General features: G+C 43.4%; 2 protein-coding genes across 2 annotated transcripts; both read left to right on the top strand.

Annotated features, from left to right (window-relative positions):
• Window positions 1-772: 772 nt before the first annotated feature.
• LOC119268236 (developmentally-regulated G-protein 2) lies at window positions 773-7,659 on the top strand. The gene is made up of 12 exons (XM_037549821.1): window positions 773-937; window positions 1,041-1,165; window positions 3,408-3,475; window positions 3,624-3,700; window positions 4,151-4,331; window positions 4,416-4,472; window positions 5,528-5,602; window positions 6,251-6,370; window positions 6,447-6,617; window positions 6,777-6,890; window positions 7,014-7,184; window positions 7,287-7,659. Exons 2-12 carry the CDS (start codon window positions 1,096-1,098, stop codon window positions 7,380-7,382), a joined length of 1,200 nt encoding a protein of 399 aa, XP_037405718.1. The 5' UTR covers window positions 773-937; window positions 1,041-1,095; the 3' UTR covers window positions 7,383-7,659.
• Window positions 7,660-7,955: 296 nt separating this feature from the next.
• Window positions 7,956-11,404, top strand: LOC119268237 (calumenin-like). The gene is made up of 7 exons (XM_037549822.1): window positions 7,956-8,658; window positions 8,784-8,883; window positions 8,963-9,028; window positions 9,803-9,967; window positions 10,060-10,156; window positions 10,621-10,751; window positions 10,846-11,404. The coding sequence occupies exons 1-6, from the start codon at window positions 8,037-8,039 to the stop codon at window positions 10,738-10,740; spliced, it is 1,170 nt and encodes a 389-aa protein (XP_037405719.1). The 5' UTR covers window positions 7,956-8,036; the 3' UTR covers window positions 10,741-10,751; window positions 10,846-11,404.
• The last annotated feature ends 3,973 nt before the right edge of the window (window positions 11,405-15,377 follow it).

Here is a 15,377-nt window from a genome sequence, read left to right as displayed (position 1 = left end):
TCTAGATCGATGGCACACAATGGATCTCTCAAGCGAACATAAACCCAACAGCTTCCGCTTTAGGATCTTGCTCAGCCCAAACTCCTGCTCCGAGAGTTGCCTTGTTTCCATCGGTGCATCAAGACGAAGAATAAGTTTCAGGGCTAGAGCGATTTGCATCTTGACATGTCCTATCCACTTGTCGCTCCACCTTTGCAGCGACTTTGTTGTTGCATTCAACTTGTTATCGAGGACCACGAAGGGGTTTCCCACAGAAGACACCGAAGCCCAAGCAGCCTCCACGACGGTGCGGAATCCATATGCCTTTGGCCAAAACGCCTCAAAACGGAACCTCTTTGCCCATCCTGAAATCAGCGTGCAGGTCCAGCATACAACATACGGGGGCAATGGTCCGAAACAGCGGAGCCCAAAGCCGAGAGGAAACATGATGGATGAAGCTCCTCCCAATCCACCGTGGTGAAAACGTGGTCGATCTTTGAAGGGGGATGCTGCGTGGGGTAGGGACAGGAGGACGAACTGGATCAATCTATATTGGATGGTCCGATCTCCATATTGGACGGCAAGACAGCCGACTGATTTTAAATTTCTATAAAAGATTCAGATGCTTTTTTCGCAAAAAATATAACAATGCATAATAGTTTTTTTTAAGCTGCACGCAAACCTCAAAACGCAAAATCGGAGAAATAGGGGTGTAGGATCAAATCAATCAAGGCCATCCAATCGACCACGGGCTGACGAAACGTGATCTCTGCCGCCCTTGAACCACCCTTCTTCTTCTCACCTCACCGTGCTCTCCTTCACCTCTTCCGGCCCAAAAAAGCCCCAGCGCCGCCGAAACCCCTCCTGCGCCCCCTTTTCGCACCGGAGCACACCTCGAAGCCCCTCCACTGCACTGGGAGTGGAGTCGAGATCCGCCCCGCCGTGATTCCTACGGCTGGTGAGGAAGCCCTAGCTTGTTTATACTCTTCTCCGTCTTGCCCCTCGTCTTTTCCTCGCTGCGAGCAATCGAATCCAACAGATCTTTCTTCTTCTCATGTAAGATCGATCTGAGTCTGTCTTCGTGGGGAGAAAGGTGCGTACCTCACAAGGTGAAAGATGGGTATCCTCGAGAGGATCAAGGAGATTGAGGCCGAGATGGCCCGGACGCAGAAGAACAAAGCAACAGGTTGTGTTGCCTTCATTGCCCCTTGAAATTACTACCGTGGGATTATTGCTCATCGCTGCCTACTCTTTGTTCTTTTCTGCTGTACTCTACTGTGCCACTTTATCTAGTGATGAAATATAAGCTGGGGAGGGGATTCTGGTGGAAGTGAAATGGACATATTGTGGTTTCGGCCTTTCTTGGATTATCACTTTCTACTTTGCTCATGCTTTCTATGTTTTCGTACCTCTGTTAGAAAATTTAGACAGACATTTTGTTCTATAGCTATAATCTGTGATCACATGGCCGTTCATTGTCCTAGACGTATAAGTAAATCGGACAGTCTGTATACTAATTGTGCATCCACTGGTGGATTTATGATAATTCTAAAATTTCCAGACAAATGGTTTTCCCACAGGGGCCTGCACATCTATGTAATTCATGATTACTGGATCAAGAACAATCCTTTTCCGTCCTTATGTTCTTTTTAGTTCAAATCAACCAATTGTTTCATGTCTATCCATCTTTATGCATTTTGGTATGAACACTTTGCGTACTGTTACAAACAGGTATGTATTCTGCAAAATACATATGCACAATATGTTAGGGAATTTGTTGCAGAGAAAAACCTCTAATTCTCAAAAATATTTCGCCAAGACTGCTGGTCAGATAACAGCCAGAAAAATTGTAGAGAAAAACAAATTAGCAAGGAACTGTATGTGCATTTATATGTATGCACAATTTGTGCCTTTCAGTCTGTAACCTCAAGTTTTTCTTGACAATTAACAATGTTTTTAAGGCGGTAAGGCGAGGCAAGGTACTGTAGCACGGACTCACCTTTTGCACGCTTAAAGCATAAGGCGAGGCGATGCGTTAGGCACATAAATATATAATATATGACAGCGAATTAGGAGATTCAACAACTAGCGTTAACATAAATGCACCACAAGTTTCATAACATGATGGCTATATGCAAAGTACAGGCCCCAAATCATCTTGTTTATATGAGGGAATGATGCTTCTGAACTTGAGCTTCACCCCCCTCATCTATACATTGTTACATAGCTTTAAATTTTCTTGTGTTTAAGAAGTAGTGCATCTCTTTACTAATTTTCACGGGTGCCTTGACACTTATCCACATCACTGAAACCCCCAGAAAGGTGCTGCTTCAGCCTTCTCACTCCAGCATGGACTACGTACACTGGAGTAAAATTTTCCTCTCTAAAGCTGGCCAGAACACATATTTCCATTTTGGGTTGTTGGATTTAGCTTTTCTCCTAGGATCATTAGACAGATCATACGCATTACCAGGTGGCAGGCGCTTGATCCATCAGAGCAGGGACACTTGGCTACTGCAGCGACACTAAGGAAGGGCCGTCAAAGATGTGGAGGAGAAGAAGCAGATGTAGATGAGAAGAAGAAGAAGAGGTGGAGGAGAAAAAGAGCAGACATGCGTCCAGGCACACACAGAAAGAGAGCACCTGGAGGGGATGGAAACAACGGAGGGCGGGGAGAAGAGAAAGGAGGGGAAATGAGCCATACCTTGCTGCTGCTGGGGGAGTGCTCCGCGCCTGCGCCAGAGGATGAAGAGTAGAAACCGGAGAGGAAACTGGCAGATCTGTGCCAGAGGAAGTCATCCTCTCAATCGTTTGGAGAAACAGAGAACTGGGACGGGATGGAAGGAAGACCAGATGAGGCGGAAGAAGTAGACGAGGGTGGGGAAGAGAGAGAGGACGATAGCCAGAAGGCTGCGCTAGAGGGGGAGCCGAGACCGGAGAGGAGGAAGCTGGCGCAGAGCTGAGCTGTAGACGGTGGTTCTCCACTCTGCAGCCGCCGCCAGAGAGGAGAGAGCTCTTTCTCTTCAGGCATTTGGGTAGACTGATTTGTTTCCCTCTTTCCCCTCCTTCTCACCTTACTTGCGCGCCAGTCCTTGTTCCCTCTGGACAGCTCAGTTACCCGCTGCCTGCTCTGACTATGGCGTCTGATTTGGCCCAAGGTTGCGCCTTGTGTGCCTAAGATACGTCCAGACGCCTCAAAGCTCTAAGGTGGACGCCTTTCAAAGCTACCAAAGGCGAGCTGGCGCCATGCTGTCGGAGGGCGCCCTGTCACCTAAGTGACGCCTGAAAAACAATGATAATTAATTTTCTAGCAACGAGTATTTGTGGTTTATCCTTATTTTGTAACGGGTCATTGTGGTATGCTACGTGATATACTAAAGGCTGTTTTCCGGTTCTAGAGACTAACTTAAGTTTTTATTGTCACACAGAATATCATCTTGGACAACTGAAGGCAAAAATTGCAAAACTGAGGACACAGTTACTAGAGCCTCCAAAGGTACTTCTAATTTATGGCGCTGCACAATTTAGACGATCATACATAACTATTGTTTTGTTTTTTCTTAGTCAATCCATACTAAATTCTTTCACTCCCTTTAACATCAAAGATTTCTAGTAACAGCAGCCGTCTCATGTTGTTGATACAGGGTGCCAGTGCTGGAGGAGATGGTTTTGAGGTCACAAAGTTCGGGCATGGTCGTGTTGCGCTTATAGGGTTTCCCAGGTCTCTTTCTTATGCCTACAAACTGAGTACTGTTTTGTGGGTTCTCAAGCGTTTTGGTTTGTAGCACTAGATTGTTAATTCTTGTGCTCTTCTATAATAGGAAGAATGTTCTGTCTTCCAGATGTATCATGTGCTGTGCTTACTTGTATTCTTGACCCATGTCTCTCTGTCAATCTAATTCAACCATCAGGTTGCATAAAATGGAGATGTGATATCTGAATCATCTGATGACCCTACTCATACTTGTGCCTCTACCTTTTTCTCTTGGAAAAAAATGCTATAACTTATACCTACTTTCTTTTACCCAATATTAATCTCCTGCCCTTTTCTACATGGTTACTAACTTAAGCTAAAAGTTTCCTGTTTGTATTGCTATGCATACAAGGCTCGATCTAGTTATCCACTTAGGTATATAATGTCATTATGACTCACACGAGTTTCATATTGCAGTGTTGGAAAGTCAACTCTTTTAACTATGCTAACCGGGACACATTCTGAAGCTGCATCATATGAGTTCACAACCCTCACTTGCATTCCTGGTATTATCCATTACAATGACACCAAAATCCAGCTTCTTGATCTTCCCGGTATCATTGAAGGCGCCTCTGAAGGCAAGGGGCGTGGTAGGCAGGTAAATAAATACTGTTGGTTTAATTATAAGGATAATTCACTTGGCGATATTACTTTGATTTTACATCGTTGTTGCTGTTTTCAGGTTATCGCTGTCGCCAAGTCATCAGATCTCGTGCTTATGGTTCTTGACGCCTCAAAAGTAAGTAGTGCATCTTTACCCCACTCAAGTCACAAGCTTTGCTTCATTGCTTGGACATCCCTGTTTGCTCAATTTTCAGAAGATATGATTTTTTTAAGCATAATCAATACTTTATGATTAGAGACAAGGGGGAACTGTAAAGCAACGGAAACATGTCCTGGACTGTAGGTTCTTTTGGGTAGCGTGCTTCCTGTTTTAACGACAGAATAGGCTATTCTGGCCCCCATAACTTGGATCTCGTTCACAAGAGCAGCCGGAATGTCACCTCTTTCATGGTAGAATGCTTCAAGTATGAACGTTCTCATCTGATCCCTTCAACACCATGTTATAAAGTTATCTTGTTCATGGGGAAAGTTTTAGGCTGCAAAAATTGAAGTCAGATGATCAGAAGGAAAAATTGGAGACAAAATAAAGAAAGCAGTTTAAAAAAGGGATGGCTTGGAAAGTAAGAGAAAAATGAGTGGCGTCTTAAGAGAAATTACACTGGAGCTCTCTACATTCGTCATTTTCTTACTTTGCTCCCTTAACTTTACTCTGTTCCTCACATGGCTCCTTTTCACCATTAGACTAACTGAAATGGCCATGTGAGGAACAGAGACAACCGGCAAGTAGGGAGACCTAAGGAAGAAAACAAGTTGCGGGGAGCAGGTGAGAAGGTGGCGATAATTTAGAAAGTTCTAACGCAATTTCCGTTATAATAATGTTAAAGAGACGCAGAGGACCTGGCTGGTTAATATTAATACTATCCTTTTTCACCTAATGTTGTATGGTAGTTGGGATACGTGTTCTCAAATCTGCTGAGATATTGCTAAACTGTTGAAGAGATAAATGTATGCCATATTTATTCTTTAAGTTAATGGTATGGCTGCTTGAAACTTCTCGAGATCTTAATGGAGATGAAGGGTTTTTGTGTGTATGTTATTTAAAAAATGATATAAAATAAGAAGAATTATTTACATGCAATCTTCCCCTTCTTATACATGATGATTGCACATGACCGGGCATTACCCGAGTTCTAATTGCTTATTGGATTCATGCTCTAATTTTATTTTCAGAGTGAAGGGCATCGCCAAATATTAACTAGAGAACTGGAAGCTGTTGGCCTCCGTCTGAACAAAAGGCCTCCTCAGGTATACATTTCTTTAGTCACTTGGTGTGAACTGCGAACTAGGACAAACCCAAATGGACATAAGACAACTATATAGAAGACATACTGTATGGCTCAAGTCGATGTCCACATACATCTGACTATCTGCCTGGATGTGTAATTGTGCCAATCTAAAACTGAATCAGCTCCTTTTTTTTGTGTGTGTGCTGGGAAAGTATTGCCAAGTACAATGTTCAAAGAATGCACAAAGTTCATCGGGCCAACACATACCACATGACAGTGCGTGTATTTTATTATTAATTATGTACAGCAGTCATAATAATTTTGGTTGGACTGTGGAGGTGAAGGGAGAATGGGCTAAAAAACAGTTAGCATAGTATGGAGAGTTATTGATGTTCTAAATCACCTTTTTGTGAAGAACCGAGCATCCATCACAATTGATGAAGTTTGTGCTACTTTTAGGGTTTGTAACGGACAAGTGCTGACCTGAACTATGTGACTCATCCAACCAGCTCTATGAGTTAGTCGTACTACATGTCTTATGGTGTTGTCCTAAATTGCTGGTTTCTATTAGTTACATTCTGTTGATTATGAGGAAGTTGATATATGCATTTGCTATTTATACATGTTTTTCTTGGTTGATGAATCACTTTTTTGTGTGGACAAATAGATATACTTCAAGAGGAAGAAGACTGGTGGGATTTCTTTCAACAGCACAGCACCTTTAACCCATATTGATGAGAAGCTCTGCTATCAGATACTGCATGAGTACAAAATTCATAATGCAGAGGTGCATGCCGGTGTGTGTTAGTGGCGTTATGTGTGCACGTTTTCAATTTTAACTCATTACTTTAATTTACTTGTAGGTATTATTCCGTGAGGATTCTACTGTGGATGATCTGATTGATGTGATTGAAGGAAATCGGAAGTACATCAAGTGTGTTTATGTATATAACAAGATTGATGTTGTGGGTATTGATGATGTGGATAATCTTGCTCGGCAACCAAATTCACTTGTTATCAGCTGCAATTTGCAGGTATGTTTCCTCCTTGATTATTTGTGGGGTGTCAAAAGTTAAAAAATTGGTGTCCAGCATAATTAAAGTTGGTGTTTGCTAGTGTAGATGTTACAGTAAGTTGTTTGTTTCACATTTTTGTTTGTTAAAAAAAGTGAAACTAGTCGTCCTTGTTTGCAGTTGAACTTGGACAGGCTATTAGCAAGAATGTGGGAGGAAATGGGTCTGGTGAGAGTGTATACAAAGCCGCAGGGTCAGCAGCCTGATTTCGGAGATCCAGTGGTTCTTTCTAGTGTATGTTTGCTCTCTCTCTCTCTCTCTCTCTCTCTCACACACACACACACACACACACACACACACGCCATGCATGCTTGCACTGAAATGGGTCTGATGGTTGTGTTGGCATGAATGAATCAGGATAGGGGTGGTTGCACAGTTGAAGACTTCTGCAATCACATCCACAGGAGCTTACTCAAGGATGTGAAATATGTGCTCGTGTGGGGAACGAGTGCTCGGCACTATCCACAGCATTGTGGTCTTGGCCATGGTCTTGAAGACGAGGATGTGGTCCAGATAGTAAAGAAGAAGGTCAGTTATTCTTTCTTTCTTATAGCTCAATAATCACATCCTTGAAAACATTACAAGATGCTAACCCTCCCTGTGGATGTGCAACAACTTTGATTGATTCAGGAAAAAGAGGAGGGCGGACGAGGCCGTTTCAAGTCGCACACCAATGCACCTGACCGAATCTCCGACAGGGTGAAGAAAGCTCCTCTCAAGACATGATCCCATCGCCGATTTGGAACTAGCTGAGCCGGATGCTATTTTGGGCGACCATCAAGCCTGGCATCTCCGCACAATCATATGACAAATGTTGCTTTTATCCAGATAGTATATGTGCTCTCATGCTGTATAAGATGAGGCAGGCTTGTGTACACGCAGTGAGTGTTTTTGCCAGCAAACTTTGCAAATGAGTTAGTTACAGATGCTACCTCTTGTTATCGTACTGTGTTTGGAACATTAATTAATTAATGGATTCCACTACAAATCTGATTTGAAGTTATGTTCTCGCAAGAAATTGCCATGCTTGCGTCAACATAATTCGCCGTCCTGGATGTCAGATTTGTCATGGTTAAAAATCTGATGATAGATTTTTAACATTTCCGTTAATTAATGGATTCTACAGCTGATTCGCCCACTGGAATGCTCTTTTGCACACATTAATTACTGGACAAGATAAAACTGGCTCAAGTGCTCACACAGCACGCGTGTCGAGAGGCTATTGGCGCGGCCAGCGCTTTGGACGTCATCACGAAGGAGCTAATTTGTTATGCTCACGCCACCCGTTATGGGCCAGCGGGTCCAAATCTCCGACCCGTAAACCGACCGACCGACCGCTCGCTCGCTCGCCCCCCCTCGCCTCCCGTTCTCTTGCCGGCGATGACGCCGCCGGCGGCGGCCTCGCCGGGGCGGAAGTCTCCGGCCGCGGTCCTCTTCCTCTGCGTGGTCACTATCTCATTACTCATGTTCATACTCCTTGCCTCCTACACCCCCCGCCTTCAGCCCCACGGCCGCAGCCCCCACCGCCGCCTCAAGCTCCACCCCAAGAACTCCGCCGCCGTCGCTTCTTCCTACGGGGCCGGCGCTGTCCACGATTCCGGAGGAAACCGCCACGCGGCGCCCTTCGACCCGGCCATCGCCGAGCTGGAGCGGCGGCTGGAGGACAAGGAGTGGGAGCGCGAGCACTACCGCATCCTCCATGGCGACGCCGAGAAGGACGACCACATGAAGGAGTGGGAGGAGTTCCTCAAGGAGGAAGAGGACTTCATCAACGACGACGATCGCTTCAACGTCTCCGACCGCATCCGCGCGCTTTTCCCCAAGATCGACCTCAGCCCCAAGGACGGCTTCGTCTCCCTCGATGAGCTCATCAGGTGGAACCTCGATCAGGCCAGGGCTGACCAGCTCCATCGCTCCGCCAGGGAGATGGAGCTCTATGACAAGAACGGCAACGGGATCGTCTCCTTCACTACTTTCCGGGCGCTGCGCCAACAGTCCCATGGTACAACTCTTCCCCGCATTTTGTTCTTCTTTGCACGTTGAATGAACTCAGCGAGCCAAAAAAAGAAAAAAAATCATCATGGAATAATATAATGCGGAATGAACTTACTAGCTAATGATTTGCAGGAGATGGCAACTCACTGGGGTTCCCGTGGTGGAAAGAGGAGCACTTCAATGCTTCGGACGTCAACGGGGATGGTTTCCTCAATAAAACTGAGTTTCACGAGTATGCATTCATTTCAGTGTACAAAAGATCATGTGGTTCTTGATTGTATATTAATACTTTCTGTATTTCTTTACTGCAGCTTTCTTAATCCAAGTGATTCGGAGAATCCTAAAATTATCAACTTGCTCTGCAGACAAGAATTAAGGTAAATTCTTCCTTTTCCGCAATCCTGATTTCCGTGCAGATTAAAGCAGACAAGTATGCGGACTTGGGTTTAAACTTGAACCTACTGCAGACGACTAGTACTTGGTACTTAGCTAGTAGTCCTGATTTCCTGCTAGTACCTTAATGCAGATTAAAGCAGCAAAATTTTACAATGCTAATCTTTATAGAGTACATGAATTTACATCGTTCGTTGGATGGTCTAACAGTTCAATATGAAGGGGTTGCTTGGTTCACAGTCACTGATAGGTGAACAGCGGCCTCCCCAAAATTTTCTACCATGGTCATGCCTCATGAATATCCTGATATCCTGTGTGTGTCTGTCAGACCTGATGCACTTTTTGTCACTCAATTAAGTCATTTGTGAGATAATTGGAAATAGATATCCCTATTGCGTGCCTCTTTAGGTGTCACAACAAAAATCTATCTTTCTAAATTAAGTGCAAAAGAAGCTACGTTGTAGACCTATAAGCACACACCACCTCATCGTATTACAATAGTCACCCTGTGAAGAAGTTAAAACCACATCAAGTTTGAGCAGTTGCAAGTAACATCCCAGAGCGTTGTGTTTTGCTAGGTCAAAAGACTAAAGAACCTATTGAATGGGCATACGTATTTTTTTTTTGTCTGGAATGCTGTGAATTTTGTATCACAAAATGTTTTTCTGGAGGTGAATATTCCTTCCATTATTTCATTATCTACCTATATTATATGAGAGCACTCACAGTTCCTTGTGTTGCCCATATGCCATGTCCAGGCAGAGAGATAAAGGTGGTGATGGAAAGCTAAACTTCGAAGAATACTTTCATGGGCTACATGACCATATACATGGTTATGATGACGAGAATGCAGCTATTTCTCATATTGGGAACATGACAATTGCAAACGAGCGGTTTTCCAAGCTTGACAAAGATAATGACGGGTACATGATTGGAGCTTTGATTTAGGACTTCCAGTGATGAAATTTCTCATATGACCAACTTTTTTTTATGCATTTGAACTTTTCTTATGTAGGTTCATTTCAGAGCATGAACTAGAACCTGTTCTTGATAAGCTCCATCTGTCAGAACGCTATTATGCCAGACAGCAAGCCACACATGCTATTTCAGAGGTTTGATCCGCATCCCCCCTGGAGCTTTTTTACTTAATTTTCTCTTATTAATTGAGACCTTAGAATAGTGTGAGGTTCTGTTTATTATGTATATGTTGCGTAAGATAATCGTTGAAGAATTCAAGGTACGTTAGCATGCTGCCGTTATGTCTATGTGCATAATGAAAATGTTGCTGAAGGGACTGAAGTTCTTCGAAATGCTAATTTGTTAGTTTAGGATTTATACTTATATGGTGAAGCAGCTATTTGTTTTCTCATATCTTGTTTTTTGCCATTGTCCTAGACGTTTTTGACTAGGGGTGGTCATCAATCTCATTTGGCTAGTAACTGACTGCAGCTATTTGAACTTACTTTTATACTTGATACATGGTCAAGCAAAAGGGCAATTGTACCTCAGCTTAGGGCAAACATGTGTGGGGTCTCTTTTGTCCTCGATTTGATTTGCTTTTTCCAAAAAAAATTAGGCAGACAAAGATCATGATGGAAGGCTAACACTGGAAGAGATGATCGAGAACCCCTATGCATTTTATGGTAGTGTTTACTTCAGCGACGACGAGGACTACTTCCATGAAGAGTTCCGCTAAGGCATCTGCAGGTAACTGCACCCATCTGTTTCCTAGCCGTGCAGTTCACCTGCCTGTCACTGCTTTCCTGGGCACCGCAACTAAAATTATCTTTTCTTTTCGCAGATCGTAGGTAACCTAACCATGAAATGTGACAGGCAATCTAGCAGGAAGGATTCCAAATGCATCATTACTAATCAAAATGCTGTGTGAATACTTGAAAGAATCAGCGTGCCACGGTATCTTATCTCTGTACCCTTACCGTGCCTTGGCATCGCCTGTATCTGGACAGCACACAGCTTAGAGTTGGTATGGCGTGACACGGGGGGATCAGGTGCTGCTTTGATTCTCTGAATTGTTTAGTGAAATGAAATGGCATCTTACTGGTGATAGGAGTCCAGGTTAGTTTAGATTAAGCTGAGCTGGCACCGTCTCAGTTTTGTAAAACGCACGGAACCTTGGTGGTGAAGAATGAGAAAATTAACACTTGGCAGTGATGAGCAGACGCAAGTTCGATAATACACACTGCTGTTTCGTTCTGTGAAATGAGATCAGCTGTTTGCTCTCCTGTCTCCGTAGTTGAGTAGGGATCCGTCTTGCCTATGTTTCAAGGAAAAAGCATGATAATTCTTGCTGTGTCTATTAATGCAACACAAATATGCTATTAATATTTCTCTATGATATAGGACAGGTGAAGGATGTTTCGGCACTTCCTGAGATGTTCATGAATTGTTTCCTGCTATGCTCTATGGCTATGTATAAGGTGCTGTACTGTTACATATTTCAAACTTCATTCATAGGCGCTGCCCTACTTTTGCAAGGGAAATTTTATGTGGACTAGCAAACATGTCCGTGGGTTGTAATGGAAGAAAAAAAAGATCACACCTCCAGTTTGTCTTTAGATCATCCTCTTTCCCACCCTTGCCGATGATGGCAGTGTTGTCCACCCAATTGTAGAGCGCCTGAACGCGGTCAATCCCAAGGCAATGAGCTTGGCCACCGAACGACATACCGGGGTCACTAGACCGGGCCGGCAATGAGCTTGGACACCGAACGACATACCGGGATCACTAGACCGGGCCAACGTAAGCGGATGTTTACTTTTTTTAACCTAATCATGTTGAACTGAAGGTTAGTGATAGTACTGAGAACCGTTAGTAGCTTCGGTAGGATAGAGTGCGCGACCGAATGTTCTAGATGGGATCGCCCACGAGTACTTCCCAGGTTCGGGCCCTCATGGGTGAGCTAAAACCCTACTCCTACTTCGTTCCGTGTGAGGGGAGTTATAATATGAGTGTATTGTTTCTTTATATAAATGTATTGTTGCTACCAAGACAATGCTGATATGTCATCTGAAACTACCCCAGCCTCACCATATGAAGAGACGACAAGATCTAGGGTTACATGTTCCCTTATGGACCTAGAGCACCGATCGGTTGAGTGTTCACTTGGACCTACCAGAAAATGGACTCCCTATAGTGGCAGAAAATGGACTCCCTATAGTGGTAAGGTCTTAGTAACAACGCAGAGTAACTCTAACAATTATATTTGTCTGTTATTATTTATGCATCATCATGGCATCATCATCATTGCATCGACAACACACTGTGAAAGTGCAATTAATCTCCGGGTGGTTTTGGTAATTCATAACAACATATAGCTCATTGAACTAATATCCATTTAAGTTTAGTATTTTAGAAAGTTCAATGAATGTCACCACATGGACTAGAGATGTGGACCCCTCAAAATGCTAAGGACACATATTGGCAAAAACTCAAAACTCTTCATTTTTATTTTAGTGATCCAAGATTACACTGAGTCCATAGAAAAACCAATACTATTAAAAGAGGATGAGGTGTTGGTTAATGGCTTGCTTGCTCAAATGCTTAGTGATATTGCTCCAAAGCCTCCAACCACTTTCTCATTCCAAATATGCCAAAACCCTAAACTCCAACTCTAGCCTTCCCCAAGTTGCTTTCCACTCAAATCATTTTTCCACCATATCCAAATCTGTGAGAGAGAGTTGAGTGTTGGGGAGACTATCATTTGAAACACAAGAGCAAGGAGTTCATTATCAACACACCATCTATTACCTTTTGAAGAGTGATGTCTCCTAGATTGATTAGGTGTCGCTTGGGAGCCTCCGACAAGATTGTGGAGTTCAACCAAGAAGTTTGCAAGGGCAAGGAGATCCATACTTCGTGAAGATCTACCCGAGTGAGGCAAGCCCTTCGTGGACGATGGCCATGGTGGGATAAACAAGGTTGCTGCTTCGTGGACCCTTCGTGGCAGAGCCCTCCTCAGACTCGCGCAATCGTTAGCCTTCGTGGGTTGAAGTCTTCATCAACGTGGATATACAATAGCACCACCTACCGGAACCACGCCAAAAATCTTAGTGTCATCATTGCGTTTGCACTCTCTAAATCCTTCCCTTTACCTTCATATGCAATGTTTACTTTCCGCTGCTACACTTTTAGAATTGCATGTGTATGTTGATTACTTGACTTGTATTAGTTGCTAAAATCTGCCCGCAACTAAAATTGAAAAATGATATATTTTTATTTGGTCAAGTAATCTAATCACCCCCTTTAGACCTACTTTCGATCCTACAAGTGGTATCAGAGCTTTGGTCTCCATTTGCCTTGATTTCTATAGCTTTGGTGATCATAGCCTTGGTTTCACAACCTAGGAGAGTATGACGTTTAGCGAGGGAAATTACCACAGTACTAATTTTGCTAGTTGGAAGCATAAGATGAAAATGCATGTTCTTGGTCATAACCCCGCCGTTTGGGCTATTGTGCGTATTGGCTTGCAAGGTGATTTCTTCGAGGATGGAAAAGAACCGGATCGTGAAGCATCCGCGGAAGAAATGAAGATGTTGCAATACAATGCTTAAGCTTGCGATATTCTTCAATGGATTGTGCCCCGAACAATTCAACAAAATTAGCTGCCTTGAGAACGCAAAGGAAATCTGGGATACTTTGGTTGATATGCACGAAGGTACCGAGTCCGTCAAGGAATCCAAATTGGATGTGCTTCAAAGTCAACTTGACAAGTTCAAGATGAAGGATGGTGAAGGAGTCGCTGAGATGTACTCTAGGCTTGCTCTCATCACAAATGAGATTGCCGTCTTAGGAAACGAAGAGATGACTGACAAATTCATCATCAAGAAGATCCAAAGAGCCTTGAATGGAAAATATGATACCGTGTGCACCTTGATCCAAATGATGCCCAATTACAAAGATCTCAAGCCCCGGAAGTCATTGGTAGAATTGTTGCTCATGAGATGTCATTTAAGGATAAGGAAGAACTCCACAACAAGTCAAGTGATGCTTACAAAGCTTCAAGTGATGCTCCTACACATCAAGTGAGAAACAAGTCTCCAATGAAGAATTGAGCTTAATGGTGAAGAATTTCAATAAGTTCTACAAGAATAGAAGCAAAGAGAGAAGCTCCAAGTCAAGATCCTACAATGACAAAATATTTTCTAGTCATGATCGTAATTGCTACAATTGTGGAAGACCCAGACACTACTACAATGAGTGTACGGTTCCCTACAAGAATAAAGAAGATTCACCAAAAGGGAAAGGTAGAAGAGATGAATCATCTCCAAGAGAGAGAAGGAGTAGAGATGATCATTATGAATGAATACCCTCTCGTAGAAGCAAGGATTCGAAAAGGAAGGACAAGTCATCAAAGAGCTACACAAGACGAAGACATCAAGCTCACCTTGGTGAATGGGTGTCCGGTTCTAATTCTGACAACTATTTCGAGAGAAGCTAACACTCCCACTCGAAATATACTCAAGATGAAGGTGTTGCCGGACTTGCACTTGTGTCACCCCAACTCCTACGACATATTTGACTCACCAAATGAAGTAATTGGAAGATGCTTCATGGCGGCCCTAAGGTATCACACCCCAACTATGTTGATTTCAATAGTGATGAGGATGATTTGCTAGGTGATGATGATTTACTTGTTGACAATACTAGTGATGAGAACTATGATGAACTTGCTAATGATCATGCTAATCAAGATGAAACGAATGACAATGATAAGAAAGAGATTGAGCGCCTAACTAAAGAACTAAACTGTGACGCCCTCGATGCGGCTATATCTCCCACGTGTCGAAGCACGACTTAGAGGCATAACCGCATTGAAAGCAATGTCGCAAGTGAGGTAATCTTCACACAATCCATGTAATACATAAGGGAAAGAGATACATAGTTGGCTTACAATCGCCACTTCACACAAATACATGAATACAACATTACAACATCCAAATACAATCAAGGTCCGACTACGGAACCAAAATAAAAGAAGAACCCCAAATGCGACAAGGTCCCCGATCGACCCCAACTGGGCTCCACTACTGATCAACTAGAACGAAACAACACAAAGGACAAGATCTTCATCGAGCTCCTCCTGAGCTTGGTTGCGTCATCTGCACGGTCTCATCGGCCCCTGCAAGCTGGTTTTGGAAGTATCTGTGAGTCACGGGGACTCAGCAATCTCGCACCCTCGCGATCAAGACTATTTAAGCTTATGGGTAAGGTAAAGGTATGAGGTAGAACTGCAGCAAGCGACTAGCATATATGGTGACTAACATACGCAAATGAGAGCGAGAAGAGAAGGCAAAGCACGATTGAGAAACTATG

Source organism: Triticum dicoccoides, chromosome 3A (genome assembly GCF_002162155.2).
Source record: "Triticum dicoccoides isolate Atlit2015 ecotype Zavitan chromosome 3A, WEW_v2.0, whole genome shotgun sequence".
NCBI classification, from domain to species: Eukaryota; Viridiplantae; Streptophyta; class Magnoliopsida; order Poales; family Poaceae; genus Triticum; species Triticum dicoccoides.
Note: the sequence above shows the minus strand (reverse complement) of the source record. Positions and strands in the feature narration are given on the sequence as shown.

What these genes read in the sequence shown, in the direction of transcription:
- LOC119268236 (XM_037549821.1), top strand. Translation starts at nt 1,096, where the DNA reads ATGGGTATCCTCGAGAGGATCAAGGAGATTGAGGCCGAGATGGCCCGG. An exon ending in GCAGAAGAACAAAGCAACAG is followed by an intron (nt 1,166 to 3,407) that starts GTTGTGTTGCCT and finishes ATTGTCACACAG; the next exon opens with AATATCATCTTGGACAACTG. An exon ending in GCGCTTATAGGGTTTCCCAG is followed by an intron (nt 3,701 to 4,150) that starts GTCTCTTTCTTA and finishes TTCATATTGCAG; the next exon opens with TGTTGGAAAGTCAACTCTTT.
- LOC119268237 (XM_037549822.1), top strand. Translation starts at nt 8,037, where the DNA reads ATGACGCCGCCGGCGGCGGCCTCGCCGGGGCGGAAGTCTCCGGCCGCG. An exon ending in AATAAAACTGAGTTTCACGA is followed by an intron (nt 8,884 to 8,962) that starts GTATGCATTCAT and finishes TCTTTACTGCAG; the next exon opens with CTTTCTTAATCCAAGTGATT. An exon ending in CTCTGCAGACAAGAATTAAG is followed by an intron (nt 9,029 to 9,802) that starts GTAAATTCTTCC and finishes TGCCATGTCCAG; the next exon opens with GCAGAGAGATAAAGGTGGTG.